Source organism: Aedes albopictus, chromosome 1 (genome assembly GCF_035046485.1).
Source record: "Aedes albopictus strain Foshan chromosome 1, AalbF5, whole genome shotgun sequence".
NCBI lineage: Eukaryota > Metazoa > Arthropoda > Insecta > Diptera > Culicidae > Aedes > Aedes albopictus.
Window position 1 is genome coordinate 261,182,830 of NC_085136.1, and position 26,356 is coordinate 261,209,185.

Consider the following 26,356-nt stretch of genomic DNA (forward strand, 5'->3'; position numbering starts at 1 on the left):
TCCCCAAAGCGAAATTGATTGCTGCCAGCTCAGCAACATAAACCGAACAAGGTTCCTGAAGTTTGCGGAAGGCGGTGAAATATTCATTGAAAACACCGAAACCAGTGGATCCATTTATGCGAGACCCATCAGTGAAGAATCTCTTACAGGAATTGACATTTTGGTACTTTTCGTTAAAAATGCGAGGAATAGATATAGGGTAAGTGTACCAATTATGGCTATAGAACCAATTATTCGCCATAGTTGATTTTCACCATTTAACGATGTAAATCAACAACAACAAAATTGTGAACAACAGATGACGTTCACAAAAGATGGTTGCCCTCATTTAAACTCCACATTTTGCTCAAATTATGGTAGAAATAAATCATTTTCCTTAAAATTTCGGCTTCCTTGCACCTAATATCGCCAGAGTGTACCAGTTATGGCTAATCCCATAAGGAATGCATGCAAATAGTGCGAAAAGGAACCGAAGTTAAAAAATGTAGCCATAACTGATACACGGTTCCTATCATTGGCACACGCTATAATAAGTCCTAAAAGAAGTTTTGGCTCCGTTTCTATATTTTTCCTGTAAAGTATGGAAACTAAGCTATCTTTTAACATATTGTTGACATTCGTTGGTCTTCTCGTTATTTTTGTACAAATAGTTTTCCTTAGGTAGTGCCATAATTGGTACAGGCACCCTACATCGAAGTTGATCTGGTATGCCTGTTGAACTGGTAGCTTGTTTCATGGACAGATCGTATTTAACAGAGGTACTGTCATTAGTGAAGTGTACACGGGGAGGATTATAACTTGGTAGGCTCTACATGTCAGATGACATGTAGAACAGATAAATTCTCATGAATTTCGATTGAGTGTTCAGACTGAGCATTTCTTCGAAGTTTTCAATGACAAGTGTGTTACTCACTCCACACTTGATAAGTAACCTTAGCGAGAGCTCCCAGAATCGGTTCTGGAGAGGTTTCACCCCTGCCAGGACCTCTAGGCTCGCATTATGCGTTGAGTGCATACAGCCGAGAGCAATACGTTATTGAATTCGTTCCAACTTTATTAGGTGGCAGTTTGCTGCTGAGTGGAAGCAGAAAGAGCCATACTCAATAACAGAGAGAATAGTCGTTTTGTAAAGTTTTATGAGGTCTTCCGGGTGAGCACCCCACCATGTTCCGGTAATTGTGCGTAGAAAATTGATCCTTTGCTGACATTTTTGCACCAAATACTTGATTTGGGTACCCCAAGTGCCTTTTGAATCAAACCAGACCCCAAGGTATTTCGAAGTCAAAGACTGGTCGATTTCTATTCCCAAAAGATTGAGTTTCAGTTAGGCTGGGTTCCGCTTTCTAGAAAACACAACCAATTGAGTTTTTTGCGGAGCAAACTCGATCCCTAAATCTCTTGCCCAGATTGACAGATTATTTAGAGAATTTTGCAATGGTCTTTGCAGCATTTCTGCATGTGGGGCTTTTAGAGAAACCACAGCATCATCTGCAAGTTGTCTTAGCGTGCATTGTCCTTCCAAGCAACTATCAATGTCTTTCACGTAAAAATTATAAAGCAAGGGACTTAAACATGAGCCTTGGGGTAGACCCATGTAACTAATTCTGGAAGTTGTCAGTTGTCCGAGATTGAAACTCATATGTTTTTCTGACAACAAATTATACAAGAAATTATTTAAAATTCCTGGAAGTCCACTATTGTGCAGTTTTTCTGACAATATGCCTATGGAAACTGAGTCAAAGGCGCCCTTAATATCCAAGAAAACTGAAGCCAGTTGCTCCTTTTCCGCAAAGGCCAGTTGAATATCTGTTGAAAGCAACGCTAGACAATCGTTTGTTCCTTTGCCCTTGCGAAACCCGAACTGTGTATTTGAAAGCAATTTATTCGATTCAACCCAATGGTCGAGTCGCGATAGAATCATTTTTTCTAACAATTTCCTTAAACATGATAACATAGCAATTGGGCGGTATGAATTATGATCAGACGCTGGTTTATCAGGCTTTTGAATAGCTATTACTTTGACCTGTCTCCATTCTGGCGGAACAATGTTGTTCTCCATGAATGAGTTGAACAAGTCTAGTAATCGTCTTTTTGCGATATCTGGGAGATTCTTAAGAAGATTGAAGTTTCTCTTGAGAGACCCTCAATGAAGTGTCGCCAATAACTACGCTTTTTCGCTTTCAGCAGGTTCTTCAGCTGTCTTTCGAGCTTAGCATACTCTTGAAAAAGATCTGAAGTACCATGCCTACGAAAAGCTTTGAAAGCATCAGATTTTTTAAGATACAACTGGGTGCAATCATCATCCCAGCCTAGTGTGGCTGGTCTTCTTTTGAAGGTTGCACTTGGAACACGTCGTTTTTGTGATTCTAATGCACTCTTATATATCGGTTCAGATAGGAATCGATACCCATCCAAAGGTGGGAGGGGATTGAATGATTCGATGCCAAAAGATACCGCTTCTGCATACTTTTGCCAATCGATATTCCTTGTGAGGTCAAAAGGAACCTGAATTGGATGGTCTGACCTCTCACTATTATGCTTTATGGTGGTTATAATGGGTAAGTGATCACTACCATGAGGATCCTCGATTACCTTCCACAAGCAATCGAATGATAGTGAACTTGACCCCAGTGATAGGTCGAGGCGACTTTCTTTGCCGTCAGATGCAATACGTGTCACTTCACCCGTATTTAAAATGTTCAAATTGAAATCGTCGCACAAATCATAGAAAATGGCCGCTCTATTATCGTCATATGGTTCGCCCCACCCTGTACCATGTGCGTTCATATCACCCAGAATTAAAACTGGATGTGATAGTGCAGAAACCACATTCCAAAGATGACGGCGGTTAATTGAAATTCTTGGAGGAATGTAAACGGAAGCTACGCAAAGTTCTTTGCCCTTTACGTTTATTTGGCAAGCGACGATTTCTACGCCAGGATGAGTCGCGATTGGAATTCTATAAAATGAGTAAGTCTTTTTGATCCCCAAAAGAACTCCCCCATAATGGTCATCTCTATCCTGGCGTATAATGTTAAAATCGTGGAAGTTGAGTTCATCTTCAGAAGAAAGCCATGTTTCACAAAGGGCAAATATATCACAATCAGAGTTGTGAATCAAAAACTTAAACAGGTCTAATTTAGGTTTTAGACTATGACAGTTCCACTGTAGCACAGTGATCATATCTTGTACCTCACTTGATGAATTATCCATCGAAAGATATGATCGCAGCAAGGAGGGGCCATGATTGTGTCAGATTCCGAAGATATTCTTCTACTGTAGGTATAAACATATCAATAATGCCTCTAAATGTTTCTGGAAGGTTGAGGGCATCATATAAGCGATCCACGAGAACCCTAAAAGTAAACAGTCCTCGCTTGGGTCTAGGAGGCTTGCTTGAACTGCGAGGAACTTTGGTAGCTTTTTTCTTGCTACCTTGTCGATTATTTTTCTTTGAAGTGTATTTAACAGGCGGAGACGGGGGTGACAGGTTCTTGCTACAACATGGATCTGAAGCTAGAGGAACCTGATTCTTCGGAGTTTTTAAGTTTACCCCGTCTCCTTTGACATTTGGCAAACTTTTGAGGGAAGACTTTAAAAAGACCTTTCGGTGCAATCCCGGGGAAGATGATGACTTCCTTTTTCCAGGTGCGTGTACCTCCGAAAGAGATCCACCCTCATCAGTTTCGCCATCGTCCTGATCATCGGAAGACAACTCCTGATAGGGATTTTCAACTGGGACAGCTGATTCAGACACGGAATCTGGTGTTTTAAAAGATTTCACCATCTCCGCATATGTCTGTTTGGAGCGCCTTATGATAGAGCGACTCTCATTTCGAATGCGTCTTTTGTAAGCCGGGCAAACTTGCAAGTCGTGTGGATCTCCGCCACAGTAGCTACATTTTTCCGCTTCCTGTGTGCAAGAGTCCTCCAAATGAGCTTGGTTGCATTTGCCACAACGGGGCTTGTTGTCGCAAAAGCTATCACTGTGACCAAACTGCTTGCATTTGGTACAATTAAAAACCTTCGGCCTAAAAAGATGCACTGGGTAAAAACCACCATCAATTACAACAAATTCCGGGAGGACGGAACCTGGAAAAGTCCCTCGAAAACACGCTGAAGGCGAGTACACCTTTTTATGTCCTTCCATGGAAACCTTAGATAAGCGTTTACAGTCTAGGATAACCACATCAGGAATTGACCTATTTTTGAATCGACCAAAGCCGGTCTTGATGTCCTCACATGTCAGCATTTCGTCGAGGATCTTCCCCTCCACCTCCACTTCTCGTGCTGGCACATAGACCGCGTATTCAACAGTAAACGCTTCGTGTTGAGCAATTTCATTTGCTACTTTGTAGCTAGGTGCGGTAACACGCAGCTTGGATGCTTTCACTTGGTGAATAACGGTCCCAGGATACTTACGCGTCAGCTCTCGAGAAATCGAAAGCATATTCAATGGTTTGCATTTGCGCCGGAAATAGACAACCCAAGGTCCAGGCGAAGATGGCTGATAAAACCGCGTACGAGCAATGATATCATTGGGAGGCGTTTCGCCTCCAATCGAATCGTCCATGTGGAAAAAATTTATGGAAAATAACTCAAAAGTGCAATAGAGGAAGAGAAAAACCTTAAAGTATTTATAGTGCACTTTCTTCCTTAGAACGACAACTGTTTGGTTTGTAAACCAAACAGTGTTAATAATATATAGACAAAAAAATAAAGCAAAAAGAAAAAAAAACTTGTACTAATAATATACGAATTCAATTCTTCTGTTTATTTTAGCGCACCCTGTAGGATGCAAAAAAACGGTATTGAGAAAAAAAAGAAAAAATAACTAATAAAAAAAAACAAAAAAAAAGTTCTGGTATTTACAGTTTGTACACCCTTACCCGTATACAGTAGTTTGGGAACCACTGTTATGGATGTCAAAAAAAAAAACACGTGGTCGAATGTGGACTGGGGATACCATAGACAAAAGCGATCAAAACAAATTGGGCGGACAAAAGAGTGTATCGAAAGAGTGATACTTATCTGACCGGAGCAGGTACACGGGGAAACGGAAGAACTCAAAATCGAGTTAAAAAGTACGCAAAAAGAAGTATTGTTGAAACACTACATATTTGAATACTTTTCTATTCTTGTTTTTAAATACACTTTACTCAAACTATAAGTCATCCGAAAATACTGCCTTTTGAGTAATTCTATACTTTTGACATTTGCTTGTTTTGCTTCTTATCCTTAGAGAGTACCCAAAAGCAAGAGTTGATTAGGTACTCAACTTTGGATGAAAATTTTATTCGTTCGCCATTTCATTTCTGACTCGCGTTTTTAACAACGACCAAGAGAAGGTAAGTTATTTGTTTCCAGTTTTTCATTTAATTTGTGTAAAGTAATTTTCATCACTTATCAGGACACCCGAGCGAAATCAATAGTGGTACTTAAAGATCATCCCTTGGGTCGGAGACGAAGTATTCCAGGATCCGGAGAAACATTGAAATGGCGAAATTTGTACGGTAAGTGAAACTAAATACAATACCAAATGAAATTATTATTGAATGTGTCCCATATCTCGTTTATTACAGCAACTGCCATGATGACATCGAAAACGATGGCGACACTGCAGGAGCAGCACCCACGGGAACACCGTTCCGGATCGAGATCCGGACAACAATACAAAGTGAATGAAATATGTTAAATATGTGAGATGTATTTTATATAAATTATGTTTGTGTGATCAAATAAAAGCTTTATATTTAGTTTCACTACGTGATTTTCCATTTATGTATAAAAACAACAAAAAATCACAATTTTGTAAAAAAAATCAGCTTCGGCAAAAGACTCGCTATTGAGTAGTTTTAATGCAATGTCTACTGTTTGCGAAACAGTTAAATTTACGCAAAATAAAGTTTGAGTGAAATAACTCAAAATTGGGTTTTTCGCAAATAACTCAAATTTGACTGGTTTTACTTAGGTGTCAAGATGAGTGAAAAAGACCTAATTTTGAGTTCTTTCGTTTCCCCGTGTAGATATTTATCACAGGCAGGCAGATGGTAAAGCTGTCCGTCGCGTCTGCCTTCGCACCCGTCGCCGCCGTCCTCTTTGTTGACGGAGGGGCTGATGATGGCGATAATGATGACTTTTGGATGCGATTATTCCTTGACCTTGATGTACGATGATGCAAGCACCTCGCTTCCGCGTTGCGCTGGATACCACCTTGCGACACTACACTTCGCACAAGCAGGAGAACGCACGATATAAAAAACCTTCCGCAATTGCGGGGGAAAAAACTCTACTTATACGAGGTCTATCGCGTGGTGAGATACGGAGCACACGTCCGACTCGTCCAAATGCACAACAGGGAATGAAAAATACCATATATGTTATTGTTGTTCAAATGTAATTTTCAATTCACTAAGTGAGATTAGCGTACCCCACTACATTCTTCATTTTAAAAGAGAATAACAAATAAAGTAAAACTTTTTCGGTTTTAGGATAATATTTGGAGTGCTTGCAAATTATTTTAAGCGAAAAAGCTGTAATTTTTTTTTCATTTGTTACCTTTAGATAACTGCTCTCACTTGCCCCAGTGCATTTCAGCATCTGGGGCAAGTGAGACCTATGAGAGTAAACAAACACATTTTCATAGTTTGATCTCGCTCTATTCAGCCTAAGTTGAAATTTACACAAAAGTGAAGTAAAAATCGGCGCCTTAAGTAATCAATCGTTTAATTATCCTTAATTACTTTTATTCTGATGATATAGCTGATTCTTGGGTAGAATATTTTTTTTTTCGAAACCACCCATTTTTTATATTTTTATCTAAGCAGGTTCTATTATTTTTCCGTTTTTCGCTGCATAATGAGTTTTTCTGAGTGTTAAGGAACCGGCCATAAAGTATGAAAAAATTGGAAAACGACTTATGCAAAGTTGACGATTTAAAAATATTTATTTAATGATCGTTAAATTATGCAAGTGAAAACATAACATCTGTAATGCTTGAAAAATCTTTTGGCAAGATTCATCAACTACGTAATATGAAAAGCAAGTTTGGAAATCTTTCGACATTTAACTTTATGGCGCTTTTTGTATAAAAAAATCAATTTGTTTTGCATGAGCTGCTAGAGTTAAATCATTTTTTTTTTCTTAGTGATTCATCATTATATGTGTTACGTAATTTTTGCACGATACCACAAAACTCTTCTAACACAAATCGCTAAACATAGTTATTCGCAAAAGATATTTATAATTTATACTACCTTACACATAAGCAGCAACCACATTAAGTCATTTGTATAAGCATTCCGAATAGGTCCCACTTGCCCCATGATACGGAGTAAATGAAGATCTGTTCCACTTTTCATTATATGCATAATATACAGAATTTAAAAAATTTGAAACATTTTTAATGCCCCTTTAATAAGAAAAAACTAGTCTAGTCTAGTCTAGTCTACACATACACAGCCATTCATTGAAAGAATCCTGGAAAATGATGGAATCGACTAGTTCCATCATTTTTCTTGTCATTATTAATGATTGCAGTACATCGAAGATGCATTACAAGCATTAAAGCGGCCAGGCCTACTGTGCAGCGTTTTTAATTCAACAATAAAGACAATGAGTGGGGACATCTCGTACCAACCGCTCAGTTTATGGAAAAGCAAAATTAAAATACGGTGAATATCGGTGGGGGTGACGATGCTAAGAAGGTTAATGTCACCCCTTGGTCCTTGGTCTTTCCTGGGATGGAACACAGGTATTTACTCTGTGTCCTGGCCCTAGTGCCTAGGCTTAAGCGCCCTTACTCGCTCTCTGAAAATAAATCAAAATGTTATGGTCCCATGACCCCTCAATGATAGTCCATTTCAAAAATACAACCTAATTCTACGATTATGAAACTTATTACTGATAAAAGTGATCAAATCGGAGAGATCTCACCGGTTAAACAGTCCAGAAGCTGATGCAGTTTTTCATCATTCTTGATTCGCACGGTCCATCTCGTTTGGTGTAAACTTTGTAAACTACGCTGGGGATCGCGTTTTTTTTGTGTTGAATCGACTACCTCGATATGGGGAAACGATTTAGTAGCACTACCAGGATTTCATTTAATTTTTCACTGTAGTTAAACTAAACATCCGTCGAATTCGTCATAAAAACCATGTGAACAAAATAAACAACTGACAGACTAACTTGAAGTCGCATTCTGGTTTACTGTATGCCATTATTTTTCTTCTAAATCTGGGTTTGTTCAACACTTTTTCCCGCACTGCATTTCTCTTCTACGTCACAAGCCCGCACAACCTCAAAAACTTTCTGAAAATTCTGTCTAATAACGGCTAGTTTCTGTTGTTTTCTCGTCGTCTTCGATTTGCATTCTGGCTGGCACCGGTCCGGGTTTCATGCTTCGAAAATCGACACAATTATGGTGGTTACGCGAAAACGCACGATTTTAAATGATATCGAATCTACTCGCGGTGCAAATTTAGAAAACGAAAAATACTCCACGGATGGCGTAGCACTTAGCCGGTTCAAGATTCGAATGGAAAATCCGCCATTTATTCGGCCGAATCTAAAATCACACGGGAGAGAAAAAACGTGACAGCAAACGAAAAACACAACCACCGGCGCGCGCAGCCTGCTGCGATCTTCGCCCCTTTAATAAGAAAAAACTAAAACTAAACTAGCATTTTTTTGGGTCCCACTTGCCCCGGGGTACCTTACTTTTTGCTCCATTGTTGCAGTTTTTCGACTCTAGCGAATCTTGTTATTATTTATTTTCAACAAAGTTGGTGCTATGGTAATGTACGCCTTATTTAATAATAATTATATGTAAAGTTTTCATTTCCAACACCATTGTTATGTTAATTTTTGCATAAGGTTGCATTGTTATTTGGAAGAACCTTCAAAAAACGAAACTGTTTTGATTACTGTACCTGCAATGGCGCACAGTATCCAAACCAGCAATGCTATAAAAAAGCGGTTTTCTGCATTTGAAACCACATTATTCCTACTTTCGACTGAATGCATAAAATAATTGTTTATTTAATATTTTCATGCCCGTTTTGCTTAACAATTGAATTTTATTCAAAAAATTGAATCTGGCTAGAGACTTTGATATCTCAACAACTAATTTTCCAATTGAGTTTAAATTTTGCCAGAATGTTTATTACTCATGCTGCTGCAGCATGGCACTTAGTTTTCTGATATTAAAAACGATATACCATATGTGAACAGTAATTTTATTTTGTTTTAATTTTCAGCAATCTAAAATTTCACCTCATTAAACATCTGGCCGATTTTCTATAGAATAAAACTATTTTTATTCGATTCAAAAATGATTACCATAATGATAGATGATGTACTGAAAAACGAAGCAAGGGTGGATAAAATTGAACTAGGCGTCTTTTTTTTATAGCCTTGTAAAGTTGTCCGTTTTATAAATTGAACAGTCCTTATGTAACGACTGTTGGTATGGTTCAGCGCACCAAGGAGCGTAATTCCCTGAAGACCTACCCAAAACAGAAATGTCCAAAACGCAGTCAAATTCTGGCAGATTATGTGAAAACTCGGGCTTGGAAACTGTACGACAATTGAGCAAAAAGTGCATGTGCATAATCAAGGATGATGAAACGTATGTCAAATTGGACTACAAGGCACTTCCAGGGGCACAGTTTTTCACTGTGAAGCATGGCACGAATGTTCCGAATTAGGAGGAATCGGTTTTTTGCGAAAATATTGGGAAAATATGTTGGTTTGGCAAGCAATTTGTCAATGTGGTATGAAATCGTCACCTTTCTTCACCGTCCCAAGTATGAACGTCGAAATATTACCGGAAGGAATGTCTCCAGAAAGTTTTTCTGCCACTCATCTGAAAGCACAAAGGTCCTACATTACTTTGGCCGAATTTGGCATCCTACCACTATGCGCGAGACACCTTTGACTGGTATGAAGAAAACAATGTTCAATTTGGGGAAAAGGCAATGAATCCTCTAAATTACCCGCAAATAAGGCCCGTTGAGAAATAATTAACTTTGATGAAAGGGAAACAACGGAAAAAAGATAGAGGAGCAGAGGACGTAAGCAAAACCATCGTTGGAACGGTTGTCCAAAACCTTATGAAGAACGCCAAGAAGAAAGTGCAGGAGGTAGCAATATCCACGAAAAATTAAATATATAATTATGTCATGGGCTTTTTTATGGGTAATAAACAATGTACAGTGGTTTTTCGGTTTTATCACGCTCAAAAAAAAATTTACCGTGATATAAACGAAACCGTGAATTTGGCGAAACGAGAAATAAATGTAAATTTTTTATCCAAAATTGTTCAGCTGCAAAATGTATAAGTCGTAGCTTATATTTATTAACTGTTTTGGTGGACTGGACAATGCTGTAATGATTTTATATTGATTTCGGAATGTTTTAAAACAAGTGTGATAAAAACGAAATGAAAATCGTGATAAAATCGAACAGAAAACCGTGAATTTGTGCGAGTAGTGATTAAAACGACTAGTGATAAAACCGAAACGCCACTGTAATTGAATTCAATATACAAAATAAATAAAACATTTTCAAATACAGCAATTTTTAGGTGTACTCATAATTAACGATACAGTCCTTATTAAGTATAACAAAGCCACACCTCGAAATTTCAAGGGCTCAAATCTGAAGAACCGAATGGACAATTATTTTTCGTTCTCTCCTTGTGCTAGTACAGAATATGTATTGAATTTCCCCAAAACATATTGGTTTAAATCTGTAGCGGACGCGTACATCTTGCTTTATGTACAAGAAGAATAATGAATAAGTTTGTTTTGATCAAGTTATTAGCAACTTGATGATTTTGTGGCTATATCGGTCTCTTTCTACTCATAGTATAAGGGAGTAGAGATCAAAGTGGATAATGAAATGATAGATATGATAGAATTCGCTAGGTAGCGAACAAGTGTGAAAATTTTATAGAAGGTGAAATTAGGCAAGTAGGCCATGTATTGAACGAATACATCGAATGCGTGAAACTTCTGCCGTGCGACCTGTGCTTTTAAACAGATCGGCTTGGTTGGTAGTTTTCATACTACCTTACCAAGACTGGCCAGTCTTGGTAAGGTAGTATGAAAACTACCAACCAAGCCGATCTGTTTAAAAGCACAGGTCGCACGGCAGAAGTTTCACGCATTCGATGTATTCGTTCAATACATGGCCTACTTGCCTAATTTCACCTTCTATAAAATTTTCACACTTGTTCGCTACCTAGCGAATTCTATCATATCTATCATTTCATTATCCACTTTGATCTCTACTCCCTTATACTATGAGTAGAAAGAGACCGATATAGCCACAAAATCATCAAGTTATTAATAGAATACGGTCGATAAATCAGCATATGACAAGTTATTAGCGAGAGAAAACATCGACGGAGAGAAATAGATTAAATCAGTTTGGCTCAAACAAAAAATCATTGCCTAAATGACGGTTTGCCCTGAAATTTGTTCGGATAGTCACCACCTCGAACATCTAACTGGAACTGTCAATCAGTTATTGTGGATTGAGCACCAATTTGGTGTCGGAAGTAACTTCATTGACTTCCGCTGCCTTTCCTATGCATTAAACAAAACGTCGGAAGTAGTGCGCTGAATAGAGCATCAGATTTAATATACACCGCACTACTTCCGACATTATGTTTAACGCATAGGAAAGGCAGCGGAAGTCAATGAAGTTACTTCTAACACCAATTTAGTGCTAAATTCACAATATTCATGTTCAAGTTTACTTGCTTCGATGCTCAATTCCGGGACTTGGTCTTTTGAAATTTTTTCTCCATTTTTATAAACATATCATGAACATGAACAGCAGTTTCGGTTGAAATTTAGAGAATTAGGTACTCCAAAACCTCTTGAAGGAATCCTCCCTAGTTTTTCTGACAAATATGTCACGATCGCCATATAATGAAAAGGAGATTTGAATAGTCTCTTGAACATAAAAGTTAAGTTTTGGTCAGAATCGATAGGAGCTAACGGTTACAACTTCAATGGATTTCTGAAATTAATCTTGGATGAATGTTTAAGAAAAAAAGGGGAGGATTCCTGCAAGAGCTTTTGGAGTAATTCTCTAAATTTCAACAGCAACTGCTGAAGAAACATGCTCATAAAAATGGAGAAATAAGAACAAAAATGAAGGAAAATCGCTTTCGTAAAAATATAGATTTAGATAAGTTTATATTTATATAGCTTAAATTGAGACGCGGCTCAATGATGTATGAAGCATTACAGGGCTGAAATACAAATACAAATAAATACCAAGAATATGACAATAAAAAATGAACAACTTCCATAGAATTTCCCTGGAATCCTTGAAGGAAATTCTTAGCGGAATTCTAAACGATTTCTGTAAAAGAGATATTCTTTAAAATTTCCTAAAGTGTTTTTTGGAATTCTCACGGGAAGTTTAATGCAATAATTATGTAAAATATTCTGGAATTTCCAAAAGAATTGTGCTGCAGTTTCCACGATATTCATTTTGTGGATATTTGCAAAGGACATACTATAAAAAATCGAGGGAAATTCCCTGAAATTTTCAGAAAAAAAATCAGCGCAATTTCCAAGTTAATATAATTTGAATGTGCAAGTAAACCAGGATTTCCAATCGAAATTCTTCACAAAGTTCAAGAAAAATTCACTAGGCTTTCCACAATTTTTAAAGTAAACGCTCAGAAATTTCCAAAGGAAATGTTTCAGAATAAAAAAAACTCTCAGAATGTCTAAGAGAAACTGTTTAGTAATTCTTGAAGAAACTTCTAGAGGAATCTCCAAAGTAACTCTAAGAGCAATTTCTGGAACAATTCCTGAACGATCTCCAAAGGAAATTCTTTAAGGAATTATTCAAGAGTTTCTAGTAAAAAAAACTTCATAGGAAATTCATGAAGGAATTCATACAAGGAATAATGAAGATTTCTCGAAGAATTCCCGAATAAATTCCTTAAAGAATTTGTTAAGAGTTCTAAAATAATTCTTAAATAACTCCTGTAGAAACTCCGGAACTATCCTGTGAAAATTTCTGAAAGAACTCCTGGAGGAATCCTTTAGAAAACTTCTAGAGGTATGTTTGTAGTCTTTAGATGCTTCATCTCGCGACCCACATAATGCATCCCTTACAAAGGAAGGGATTTGTATCTTGTGAGTGTATCGAGAGTGGGCTTTGATCCTAGGTCCTCGACTTGAAAGGCATGCATCACAATTGATTCACTCCACCTTAGAAGTATTTCTGTAGGAGCCCTTAGAAGAAATAATGAACTTTTAGAAAAACGCATAAAAGAACTTCTGTGGGAACGTTTCAGATTTGCCATAGAAACACTTGAAAGAATTTCTAAAATTGTCCATACAAAAATATTTGTATACTTTTTTTGAACTCTTGAAGAAGCTCCTACAACAAATCATGTGACAAATCTTACAGCGATTTCTGAAAGGAGTCTTTAGAATTTGGCAAAAGGGTCAGGCTCTGTCTCTTCTAAACCTCCATAGCATACATCCTGGAATTTCATCCGGATCCCCTCAAGTTCCAAATCGGTGACCCTCCCCTTATCGCTAGCCTCAGTCCCCAGCAGCCCTACGAAACGAGGCCAAGGACTTAAAGCTCCTCGATGATCCTTTCCAAAACCTCTGGAGACTGCTCAGTTGGAGCCATTGCAGCTCGTGTCTTCACCATCACAAGACTGTAGGCATCACAACACGAGTTCGTGTTGGCACTCTGACAGAGTCCCCCATAGTAGACTTTTTGGATTGCCATTATCGCAGTCTCGAGCAAGACTTTGGCAGCCGCGAATGCCACCTAGTATGGACTTTCTTGGGCATAGTGGCATCCCATGCAGGCTAGCGTAATACTTCGTCGTTGATGTATGATGTCTCCAATCTACAAGGGCTTAGCCTTGCCCTAGTCGCCCCTTCAGTAGGTCGGCTCCAGAGGCACGTTCTCCTTCATTTTGGAAATTTAAGCCCTAGTCGACCCTTACTTTACCCTCCAGTTCGAACTGCTTGTAAGGCCAGAACTACAAAAAGTAACGTCGATGATCGACTCCACTCCGTTCTGTGATTTAGTCTAGGTTATTCACTTTCAGAATCGCCTTCGCTGTAAGAGCCCCTCCCCCCTCGATACCCTTGTATCGCCAAGGATTTCTTCTGCCACACTTTTGTAGGCGGCACCCTTGTGCTCCTTGTCACGCTTGCATTTGAGGATCATTTCAGCTGTATGAGTACGTCCAATATGTAGTGCGTACGTTGGCTCCCAGATACACTAGCTTGGCGTCACTCCTCATCGTCTTCAAGACTTTCGAGTACTTCTTCTTCTTCTTCTTCTTCTTCTTCTTCTTCTTCTTCTTCTTCTTCTTCTTCTTCGTCTCCTTCTTCTTTATGGCTCTACGTTTCCACTGGAACTTGGCAGGCCTTTTTTCAACTTAATGTTCTTTGAGCACTTCCACAGTTATTGAAGGGCTTTCTTCGCCTGCCATTGCATTGCATTATGTACATTGTGAGGCAAGGACAATGATACACTATGCCCAGGGAGTCGAGAAAATTTCCCCGACCAGAACGTGAATCGAACCCCCCATCTCCGGTTTGGCGATCCATATCCTTAACCACTAGGCTAATGGACCCGGATAATAGGATATCGGCGAAATGGCAACTCATAATGGACCCTCAATCCAACTGAAAAAGAAACAGCAGCTACACATCAACATCCTCGTGCTCATCATTCTACCATGGACAGAGTAGAAAGTGGGAGCAGCGCACAGGCAACCAGTTCGATGTAGTAGAATTAGAATAGAATAAATTTAGGTGCTGTACAAACTGTAAGTGCAGCTGCCAGTTATAATCGCTCGCGTAGTGCCCTAGTGAGCAAAAGAGCTGTAAATTAGGTTAAATGGTTTAGAATAAAAAAAATATAAAAAATTGCAATTATGATACTGAATTGCATAAATACATTTATGCAATTCAGTATCATAATTTTTATTTTATATAACTCATTTTGGTATAATAATTACCAATTTTTCCGTACTGGTTCATTATGCAACTGAAATGAGTTGCATAATGAAAAATAGTTGCATTATGTTCATAATGCAACTCATTTGAGTTGCATTATGAACATTATGCAACTCAAATGGGTTGCATTATGAAAAAATCAATGCATAAAATTTTGTATGGAACTCGTTGCAAAACTCGATTTTTTCAGCACTCTTCGTATTTATCCAACTCGGCAAGCCTCGTTGGATAAATGTACGACTCGTACTGAAAAATTCAACTTTTTGCAACTCGTTACATAAATAACTATTTTGTCATTACGTTGTGAAAACGTCAACTTTTCACTGAGCAAAAGAGCGCTAAAACGGCCTACTTTTTTCATTAAAATAAAAGTGCTGAAAAGTACTACTTTTCGACACTTGTGCTGAAAGCTTTTTAGCACTTTTTCCAACATACATTTTTCATTCATTTTCGTATGTGGAATCAATAGTAGGATGAGCTGCAAGGTTGATTGACCAAGGCACTCATTCGTACCTTATTCTGCAGAAGTATGTAACTTAAAAAAAAAACTCGTATTCAAGCCTCATATTTTGTAATAACAAAAAAATGTGTATGCAACTCGTTGCAAAACACGATTTTTTTCATCACTCATCGTATTTATCCAACTCGGCAAGCCTCGTTGAATAAATGTACGACTCGTGCTGAAAAAATCATCATTTTGGAACTTGTTGCATAAATAACTATTTCACTCGCTCCCAGAGTTGCGAAAATTTAAATTGCTTCTATTGCTCGATTATGGTGTCTTTCCTCGACTCCTATGACGCCAATAATGATAGCTTCTATAGAGCAAATTTACTCCCTCTTTTGTGTAGTTAGCGTCAAGAATGTTTTCGATCACCTGGTTAATCATCATCACCTGGCAATCGTTTGACTCATTTGTCCATAACTCAGTTCAGAAGCATATTATTGAAATGTTGTGTTCGGCAAAGTTGTAGATTGGTGTTTTTCCTATAATTATCACCAAGGACGCCATATTCTAACTCTAATATTTACGGCGTAAAAGTGTTACCACCTACCTCTGATGATGACAGTGTCATCCTTATTTCTCTAACTGATCAAAGGTCCACGATTATCTTATGCGGATGATCTCAAACTATACCTTCGTATTCAATCCATTGAAGACTGCTACTTTCTCCAACGTCAGTTGAATGCGTTTGCTGAATGGTGTGCACTAAACCGAATGGAAGTTAACCCGTCCAAGTGCTCGGTGATTTCGTTTTCGAACAAAAAACGATCCATACTGTTTGATTATAATTTGTCAGGCACCAAAATTGAACGCGTCAGCCAAATTAAAGATCTTGGTGTAGTTTTGGACCAGCAGCTCTCTTTTAAACAGCATATTAGCTACGCTGTCGGGAAAGCCTCCAGTATTCTAGGCTTCATATTCCGATCAGCCAGGGAATTCACGGATATCTTTTGCCTAAAATCCTTGTACTGTGCCCTATCCCGCTCCATACTAGAGTATTGTTCGGTTGTTTGGAACCCGTTCTACAGTAACGGCGTCGAAAGGATCGAGTCCGTTCAACGACGATTTTTGAGATACGCTCTTCGGCGTTTGCCTTGGTCTAATTCGTATCGTTTGCCAAGTTACGAGAGCCGTTGTCAACTGATCCACCTAGAACCATTATCGTCCCGCAGAGATACAGCTAGGGCTCTGTTGATCTCAGATATTCTGCAGGGACACATTGACTGTCCCGCTATTCTGGGACAAATCGACATTAATGTTCAACCTCGTGCTCTTCGCAACAACTATATGCTGCGGCCACCGTTGAACCGAACGAACTACAGCATGTTTGGGAGTGTAAATGGGTTACAGCGTAATTTTAACAGAGTTTGCTCATTGTTCGACTGTAATGTTTCTCGTCAAATCCTTCGCCGAAGATTTAGTTTGTTTTTTTCAAGGCCAACTTAGTTTTAATGTTTTTTTTTTTTGTTTGACTGTTAGTGAAGTCTTTCTATTGTTTATATTTAAGTTTTATATTTGACTGTGATTCCTTAGGTATGTAATAATTAGACTTTAGATTTAAGAAACATCATTGGGGCTTATATGGAGCCTGTTGATTAGACAAATAAATAGAAACTGTCAACTATTTACCTGTCTTCTTCTTCCGCCTGTCTCCTAGGGTCCAAGGGGCTTCCTCCATCTGGGCCGCCCTAACCTGTAGTGGCTAAGAACACACACAAAGTAACAGCCCCCAAAGAAAGCCGCAGTGAACAAATCACAGTGCAGGCAACGCAGCTGAAGCTGAACCACTGTGACGCAGCTCAGTAACTGCTTTGTCAGGCGGTTTCTGAGTGGAGGACGGATATCGCCATCATAGTGAACCCATACCGAGTACCCGCCGGCAACGGCAATTGGGTCGCGGATGGGTCCAGATAAATGGCGGCGATATGGACGGGTAAATACCCCGTCCAGCAGTTGGTGTCTACTACCTATGAGGGCTTCGTGGTCACCACAGTAAAAGGGATCTTCTTCTGTAGCTGTTATGCGCCTCCACGGTGGTCGAATGAGTAGTTCACGCAAGATGCTGGACTGTATGATGACCGCGAAGGCCGATATCGGGTGACTTTAATACATGGGATGTGGAATGGGGAAGCCGTTTCATCAACCAGCAGGGTCAGGTCCTGCTAGAGACACTGGTCATACTAGACGTCGACCTGGCAAATGTCGGTACCAAGAGTACTTTTAGTCGGAACGGTGCGGAGTCGATAATTGACGTTACTTTTTCTAGTCCTAGCAAACTGGAGAGTAGACGATAGCTACACTCAAAGCGATCACCTGGCGGTACGCTACAGTATCGACTAAAACAACAGCCTTGCAGCGGGTAGAGGAAGAGGCTGCTAACCCAAGGCCAAGGCCAAGCCCTCACAGGTGGAAGACATCAGCCAGGGACAGCCGAGGACTGGGGCTGGTTATGAGGAGAGGGTCACTGATGTGGAACTTGCGGGGATAGCAAAGTCCCTTAGCGTAGGTAATGCCCCAGGTCCGGAAGGAGTTTCGAACCTGGCCTTAAAAGTAGCTATTGCAGAGGCTCCCGAGATGTTCAGGTCTGCTATGCAGAAATGCCTGGACGAGGGATGCTTCCCAGAAGTATGGAAGAGGCAGAGCCTGGTTCTATTGCCAAAGGCGGAGAAACCACCCGAAGACCCGTCGGCATATGTACCGATATGCTTGATCGACACGGCGGGGAAGGTGCTCGAAAAGATCATCCTCGATAGAATGATGAGGCACACCGAGGTTGTGAATGGTCTCTCGAGTAAAAAGCACGGCTTCCGGATAGGGATCGTGGACGCTATCCTGTCAGTTACAAAAAACGGCCGAGAAAGCGCTCTAACGTAAGAGAAAGGGGTTTCGCTACTGTGCAGTAGTGACTCCGGATGTAATGAACGCGATGCGATCAATAGCGCCAGTTGGGCGGCTATTGCCGATGCGCTCCTGCGTCCGGGGATACCCAGGTACCTGTACAAGATTCTAGGAAGTTACTTCCAGAATCGAGTACTAGTTTATGACACGGAGGTGGGTCGGCAGTGCTTTCACATAGCCTCAGGAATCCCGCAAGGTTCCATCCTGGGTCCGGTATTATGGAATGTCATGATGAGATGTAGAGGTTAGAGTTCCCAGTGGGTGTGGAGATTGTTGTTGGCTTTACTGACGACATTACGCTCGAAGTCTACGGTGAGTCGATCGAAGAAGTGGAGTTGTCTACTACCCACTCGATCAAGGATGTGGCGGCGTGGATAAGGCCCAGGAAACTGGAGTTGGCTCACCACAAAACTGAGGTGATGGTTGTGAACAAGCGGAAGTCGGATAGGCAAGCGGCGATTGCACTATCACGTCGAAGTGCTCCGTGAAACACTTGGGCGTGATGGGCGACGATAAGCTTACCTTCGGTAGTCATGTAGATTATGCCTGTAAAAGAACATCCACACGTAAAGCTCCATCGTCGATGTCACAGTCGCCGATAGCGACAGAAATTCGGGAGCGAAAGTGGAGGTGGTTTGGCCACACTCTACGCAGGGGCAGAAACTAAATCTGCAAGCAAGCGTTAAATTGGAACCCAGCAGGACATCTCAGCAGAGACAGGCGCAGGGGCTGTTGCGGGCACAGCCTGCAACAAAAAATAAAGGAAGTTGACAGAAATTTGACTTGGCCATCGGTCAAGGCGATGGCGGGCAATTGCCGAGGCTGGAGATCTTTCAATTCGGCCCTCTACACCATCGTGGATGCTCAGAACTGAAACTGGACTAGGCTTAAAACCTCCATAAGAATGACACAAATTTCGATTTTGTCTTATGTCACCGCCCCTCGGAAAATTTTGGTCGAAATTCAACATTTTGAGGGGGGACACCAATAAAATATTCAAGAAATTTTAAAATTTTAAGGTGAAATTAGAGTTCTACAGAAAATTTCTAAACAAATCAGATGAGTTTATAGATTTTGCCGAATTATTTGGGCATTTCTTCGTCAAATACATTGTCCTCCCCCTTAGCGAGCCAACGAGTATTGTGACAAAAGAAGAAAATGAGATTTGTTCCGGCCTAATAAACAAAAAAATCCACTACATGGCGACCGTGGCATAATATACAGAAAGATAAGGTAACAAAAATGAAGAAAGCATCGCAATCTTTAAAATTGTTCTTCTGATCATTGGATCCTGTTGATTCTCTTCCGGAATTGATGATCCTGTTGGCTTACTGATTCTGTTTTTGACGAATACTATGCTCGATTTGTTTGTGTTTATTTTCGTACTAATTTAGCATCGTCCTGCTGATTGTCTCACTCACTGGGACCTTTTAGAAACATGAACTAGAAGAGTTTTTCGAAAAGTTGTTGTGCTTTTCGAAGGTAAAAAGTAGATAAATACAATAAAATTGACGCACAAGGGTTCATGTGTCTACAATAGCAATTCATATGAATTGATTACGAAACTTGTCAAACGTAGTTAATGGATAGCCCCCAAGAGAAAACCAAACAACTTCTTACCGGTTCCGAGCGGGACAATCGCACACGGTGGGCTAGAGCACTCCGAATCCTGGCCGACGTTGTCCAAACACTGCAGCACCCAGCCGATCGTGCCGTCACCTCCGCAAACTAAAATTTTGTAATCCTGAATGTGTCTGAATACATACAGTCTGCGAGAGAAGCAAAGTGTTAATTAATTCAGCTCCGAGCGACATTCGCCCACATCGATCATACCCAGGCAGTGGTCCACCGTTATCCAGATCAAATACTTGATATGGATTTAACAATTTCCGAAAACTACTAATAAGCTCTAATCCTTGGCATCCACCGGACTTGACGTTGACGAATACCAGCAACGGTTGGACACCCTGGGGCACCATGCTCGGTTCAATGTTCGGTAACAGCAACACCAGCAGATGTTTGTCCTCGTACTTGGACTCCCGCAAGGCTTGGAATGCACGAACCTATGGGCGATGAGAAAAGAAAAGCTGTCAAGTTGTTTCGAGTCTTGCTCAGTTAAAGAACTCACGGCTTTGGATGCGTTCTCGTAGGTTATCACTAGCGATCCGTACTCGTAGTAGATCGGACCGATACTACTAAACTTGTTTTCGAAACCAAGGATCTCAGTCAGTATGTGTTCGTAGTTCCGTTGCGACAGGCCCGGAGGTAGATTGCCGACGAAGAGGGCCAGGTTCGGCCCGTGCGGATCCTGTTTGAGCTGCAGATAGAAGCGCATCATCTCCATCTGGCGGATCGAGTCCTTCCCCAGCTGCTTCATGATCTCCCAGGGCCGTTCGTTCCACGACAGGACCCGCTCGGTGACCCCCCGGTCCAGCAGTATCTCCGAGCAGCGGTAGTCCTCGATCTGGTGTCCTTGGAGGCCGAATTTCTTCAACGACTCGCCGATGAGATCCTTCACCGTCGAGTCGAGGTCCACCGGGATGTTGACGTAGGCGTTCTCCACCTGCAGCTTACCGGGGTAGACCCTCACGAAGCCGTGATCGTTCTCGCGGTCACTGAAAGAAACGGATGTTTTGAGGTCAGAGTGATCTTTTGTGATGATGAGTTAACGACTTGGAAATTCGGTACTTACCGAAATCGCAGATAGATGGCTGGTCGTTTTCCCTCGATTCGGTGCAGGTTGAGGACCGGCGTCGGGTCCTGTAATCTTACTTCATCACCGTAGACGTCGGTAAGAAAAAATAGCTACAAAACAGAAAACCAGAATATGATTTAAAAATTGGTGCGCGGAACGATCTTCCTTGAACGACTCACATTTGAATCCCTGGCTATGTGAAAGGCCCTCAAGGCGGTGGTCAGTAATTGTTCTAACGAGCATGTTCTAGGTACGGTGATGGCTCTAAATATTTTTCTTCGATATGAACAGTTGCCGTCAAATACTTTGATTGTTTCTGGAAGATGAGGGAATATAGGAATATTATTGTGAAAATATCTGAATCAGGAATCCAAAAGCTAAACCCAAACACCAGGAAGATTGCGGAATGAATTAATACTTTGGATTGTAGCCGATGTTGAAATAACAGCATGGAACGAGCTCACCAGTCTGAAACTCTAAGCTCATAAAACACAACAATATTGAATAGGAGATTTTATGTAAGAAGCCTTTTTTTTGTAAATATGTTTCTTGATTAGGCCTTTTGAAACTTGTTCCCAAGTAAAAGTTTCAAAAAGGCATTGTGCAAGGATGCACATGATAGGAAAAGAACGATAGTATTAGAGTTGGGGTTGGTTTTTGAGCAAAACTGAAACGAATAACAACTGTGCTCCAATAGTATAATTCCTGAGCAGCGGACGATGAGCTGAGTGACCACTCGTGAGAGTTTGGGAGGTGTGGAAACTCATACCGAAAGAGAGAACGAGAGAGAAGCTCTAAACACACACACACACATATGCGTGAAAGATGAGTTCCCACCGGTGTGGAGAGAGGAAATTTGGGAGAGACGTTGAAAGCCAAAACAGATCCAAACACACTTACCTTCATCACGTTCCTCCTTTTCCTTATCTTTCTTATCTTTATCTTTGTGCGCAGAATCGGGTTTCGAGTGAGTGCCAGAACTGCTCTCGGCCTTCTGTTGGTCGTCGCAGCGTGAGGGGTCTGAGTACATTTCTTCTGAGATGCTGCGAGCTGCTCTCGCCGTGTGTTGGTTGAGAATGGTACAGGTGACAGATGAACAGCACATAGAAAGAGAAGGACATAGAAGAAAACAGATGAGTTAGTTTGTTGTTTTTGTAAGTATGTATTGGCATAGAAGTAACAGGGTCGCTTGAACGGCCAACATGTTATTCAATACTTTCAAGAAAGGTGTTAAAGTAAATCAATTTTAATTTGTTTATAGTTCAACGAATCTCGATGTCGAGATTCAATACACGCATCTTCTTCTTCCTGGCGTAACGACCCAAATGAGACTTAGTATTCTTCTCAATTGTGATCCATGAGCATTTTCACAGTTGTTACCTGACAGCTTTATCTGCTATTGACAATTATGCATGTGTATATCTACTCAAGAAAGTTGGGAGAAGTTTCCTTTGCGAAAAGTTTCTGAACCGATCGGGAATCGTACCCGTCACCCTCAGCATGGTTATGCTGAATACCCATGCGCTTACTGCTTTTGCTCTATGAGAGCTCTCATGTATGTTCTCTGTGATTTAAATTAGTTGTATCTCTACCGACGGAAATGAACTTCATAATAAATCAGTACCTATAGTTGTATAACTGAAGTTATTGTTTGTTATTTTGTTTTTATCTTACATATTCAGAAAATCCAGACACGAATGCCACATAAGTGGTAAAGTGTCTTCAATAAATATTAATTATATTAATATTCAGGAAATAACGTGTCTTCCCATAAATTAAATAAATAAAACTCAGATTATCTCTCAAGTTGTCCAGTTGTCTAAACATCACCCTGATAGCACAAAATATATCAATATTTTTGTTTCATGTTATTCACAGGTATTTGGAATTGATCTAAGATTTGTTGTTACCTTAACAAACCACAATTTATCGTTTTTTTAGTTAAATTTTTGAGGATGACGAAATGAAGGTGTCTTTTTTAAGCATAACAATTTGAAGGTAATTATATTCACTACTAAATCAAAATGCTCCAATTCTTTTTCAAATCTGAGTAGGGTGTTGGGATGCTTCGTTGGCATAGTCCCCTCGTTCGGCCTATCTTAACGTAAACCAAAAACTCAAACAAACACGCATAACTGCAAATCGGAAAAGCTATGCGACAAACAACTGTAACATTTCGTTTCAATTTTAGAACTTAAGAGCATTAAAATGAAATGAAAATGTCACTTTGTTTAGCTGTTGCAGACGCCATGATTCTTCTAGCTTATTGGGTAGGTACACATGATCATAAATGGCATGATTCTGAGCAAAATCAAATGGACTTTCCAATAACTAAACACTTGGTGCGACGGTCAAAGACGCTATTTTCAACTCGTATATTTGTTTTCAACGAATAAAACTATTTTACAAATTAAATGTGGGCCGAATATTGAGGACATTTTTTCACTATGTACTCAAAGCTTGGCTTATTAGTAAAGTGATGTCAACAACATGTATAAAGTCACGTCAACTACATTGCTTGCATATGAACCAAAAAGAACGAATGGGAAGAATGATTTTGTGTGCGGTGACTGTAAAAATATAATACAATAATGTGGTTGCGTTGTTTTCGTTACTTAATTAAGAAAAAAAAAAACACTAATTAATTCACCTAGCGGTGATGGCGCCTTTCTCGGGCCTTCGATAACACATTTCAACACAACTCAAGTGACATGTAGATAAATATCGCACTTTCATACATTTAACAGCAATCCATTTCATGGCATCAGAGATCATATCGTTTATCTGGCTTTTGATTTTTGAGCCTTAAACTCTTGAAAAACAGCCGCAATCTTGAATTTTGAGCCATCATTTTGGATTTAAGTCCGGCAGCTTGGATATTCTGGTCGCCATTTTTGGACTCCAGACTTCTTCCCCATACTAGAGATACACCCATATTGAATGGTTTAAGAACCCAAAACTCCATTAAACAGTCACCATTTTGAATTTTGATAAGCCATCTTGAATATTCGGGTCGCTATTTTTGAACTCTGGTTGTCTTCATCATACCAAATATACCCATATTGTACGGTTTTAGGGCCTAAGCCTCCATTAAACAGCCGCCACATTGAAGTTTATGCTACTATCGTGAATTTTGAGACGCCATTTTGGATATTTTGGTCGCCATCTTGGATTTATTTTTGGACTCCAGACATCTTTCCAATACCAAATATACACATATTGCATGGGTTTAGAGCCTAAAACTCTATTAAACAGCCGCCAACTTGAATGTTGAACCACTATCTTGGATATTCTGGTTGCCATTTGTGGAATCTGGACATTTTCACAACACCAAATATACCCATATTGCATGGTTTTAGATCCTTATACTCCATTAAACAGCAGCCATCTTGAATGTTGAACCGCCATCTTGAATTTTAGACCGTCATCTTGGATATTCTGGTCGCCATATTTGGAATCCAGACTTCTTTCTCATTCCAAATATACCCATATTGATTGCATGGTTTCAGGTCCTGTGGCTTCATGGTCGTGCGACTAAGGTCACCAAGCCTTTAGTCGCATCGTGCTGAGGAGCGCGGGTTCGATTCCCGCCGCAGCTGTCAGGAAAAGTTTTCGGCTGTGCCACTGGGCGTTGCATGCTAGTCCGTTGTCTAGTGTCGTGCTTCCTTCAAAGAGCAAATAGCTCACTGGAATGCATCAAACGTGTCCGTGTCTCTTTTTAAAACTCCATTAAACAGTCGCCATCTTGAACCGCCATCTTGGATTTTAGACCGTCATCTTGGATATTCTGGTTGCCATTGTTGAACTCCGGACATCTTCCTCATACTAAATATACCCATATTGTATGGTTTTAGAGCCTCAAACTCTATTGAACAGCCGCCATCTTAAATTTGGAGCCGCCATCTTGAATATTAGGCTGCCATCTTGAATTTTGGACCGACATCGTGGAATTTCTGGTCTCCAGTGTTTATTTCCGCATAAAATAAGTCAACCATGCTGAAGATTACAAAAATCGCCGCAGTTTGATGGGACTTGGTTCAGTTTTATATACGGCCAGTTCCACCGGTGCTGGTCCGGATCACTGAAATGTCCATAACTTCGGAACGCCTCGACCGATCCGAATTATTTTTGATAGCAAGCGATGCGATAAAATTCCGGTTCGATTCAAGCTATAATCCGAAAAATCAACCAATGGGAAGTGCCCTTAAAATAAGTGATCTTTTTTTGCGCATAAACATACATACATACACACTTACATACACACTTACATACACACATACAGACATCATCTCAATTTGTCGAATTGGTATATGTGACTTGACCCTCCGAGCCTTGTATCGAAAATTCGTTTTTTGAGTGGAGATATATCCTTTCAGTACACTTCGGTGTACGAGAAAGGCAAAACTTTAGTTTAAGTAATTTATTCATAGTTTTGTAAAAAATTGGCGCCAACAATGTAATTGAAAGTAAGATTGATGAACAAACAGTGAAAAAACTTCAGCAGAAATATTGAAAAAAATGAGAAAATAGGTGGTTCGAGTGCTTGGAAAGCAATAGGCCAACGTTGTATCCATTAATAGGCCAATTTTTTTACCGTAGACCAACGTTGCATACCATCGCATTGAATCTTTTCAACGTAATTAAGTAAATTCTTGAATATTTACGTTAGTTTACTTCCAATTGGTGAAACATGCATTGCCTAGAGTGCGTAATAGGGTCAACATATTATTTCTAGTGCTATTAGTTCATGAGTTATGGTCAAAATTGTCAAGGCGGCTTGCAAATTAGGCCAAGGAATGGCACACATACCCTATTATAGACTGTTTCAGAAATTATAAATACACTTTGTTTATTAAATAAAATGAACTGTTCTGATGATTTCTCCCAATTTCCTTCAGAATACAACACATTGTGCTCCACATTTTTGTATTTCCTTCCAGCTGTCCTTCCATGATATTTTGAAGAACAGTCGAGCTATTTAACAATTCACTTCATTTTCCAAATTTGCATTTGCACAAAGGTGTTTTTTTTTTTTTAATGATTTTAACATTACTTATCACTAAATACCAAAAATTATATTACTTATCATATTCACTTTCTTAACAAGTAATGTCTAAGTAATGCTTTTTTTCAAAACCTGGAAAAAATCGATAAAGGCATTCGCTCAACATATTTTCTGAATTGAAGTTTCTCATTTTTTAAGGTTTTCGACGGAGCATAAAAACTAACACACTG

General features: G+C 39.8%; 1 protein-coding gene across 5 annotated transcripts in view; it reads right to left on the bottom strand.

Annotated features, from left to right (window-relative positions):
• LOC109415607 (diacylglycerol kinase theta) overlaps positions 1–26,356 on the bottom strand; it is a 171,780-nt gene that overhangs the window by 47,332 nt on the left and 98,092 nt on the right. For all 5 annotated transcript variants that reach the window (XM_062846707.1, XM_062846708.1, XM_062846710.1 and 2 more), the window contains 6 exons: positions 22,022–22,171; positions 21,301–21,437; positions 21,119–21,231; positions 20,555–21,041; positions 20,260–20,489; positions 20,047–20,195 (listed from right to left, as the gene is read on the bottom strand). In XM_062846707.1, the coding sequence (XP_062702691.1) occupies positions 20,047–20,195; positions 20,260–20,489; positions 20,555–21,041; positions 21,119–21,231; positions 21,301–21,437; positions 22,022–22,171 (1,266 nt within the window). The remainder of the gene's footprint in view (positions 1–20,046; positions 20,196–20,259; positions 20,490–20,554; positions 21,042–21,118; positions 21,232–21,300; positions 21,438–22,021; positions 22,172–26,356) is intronic.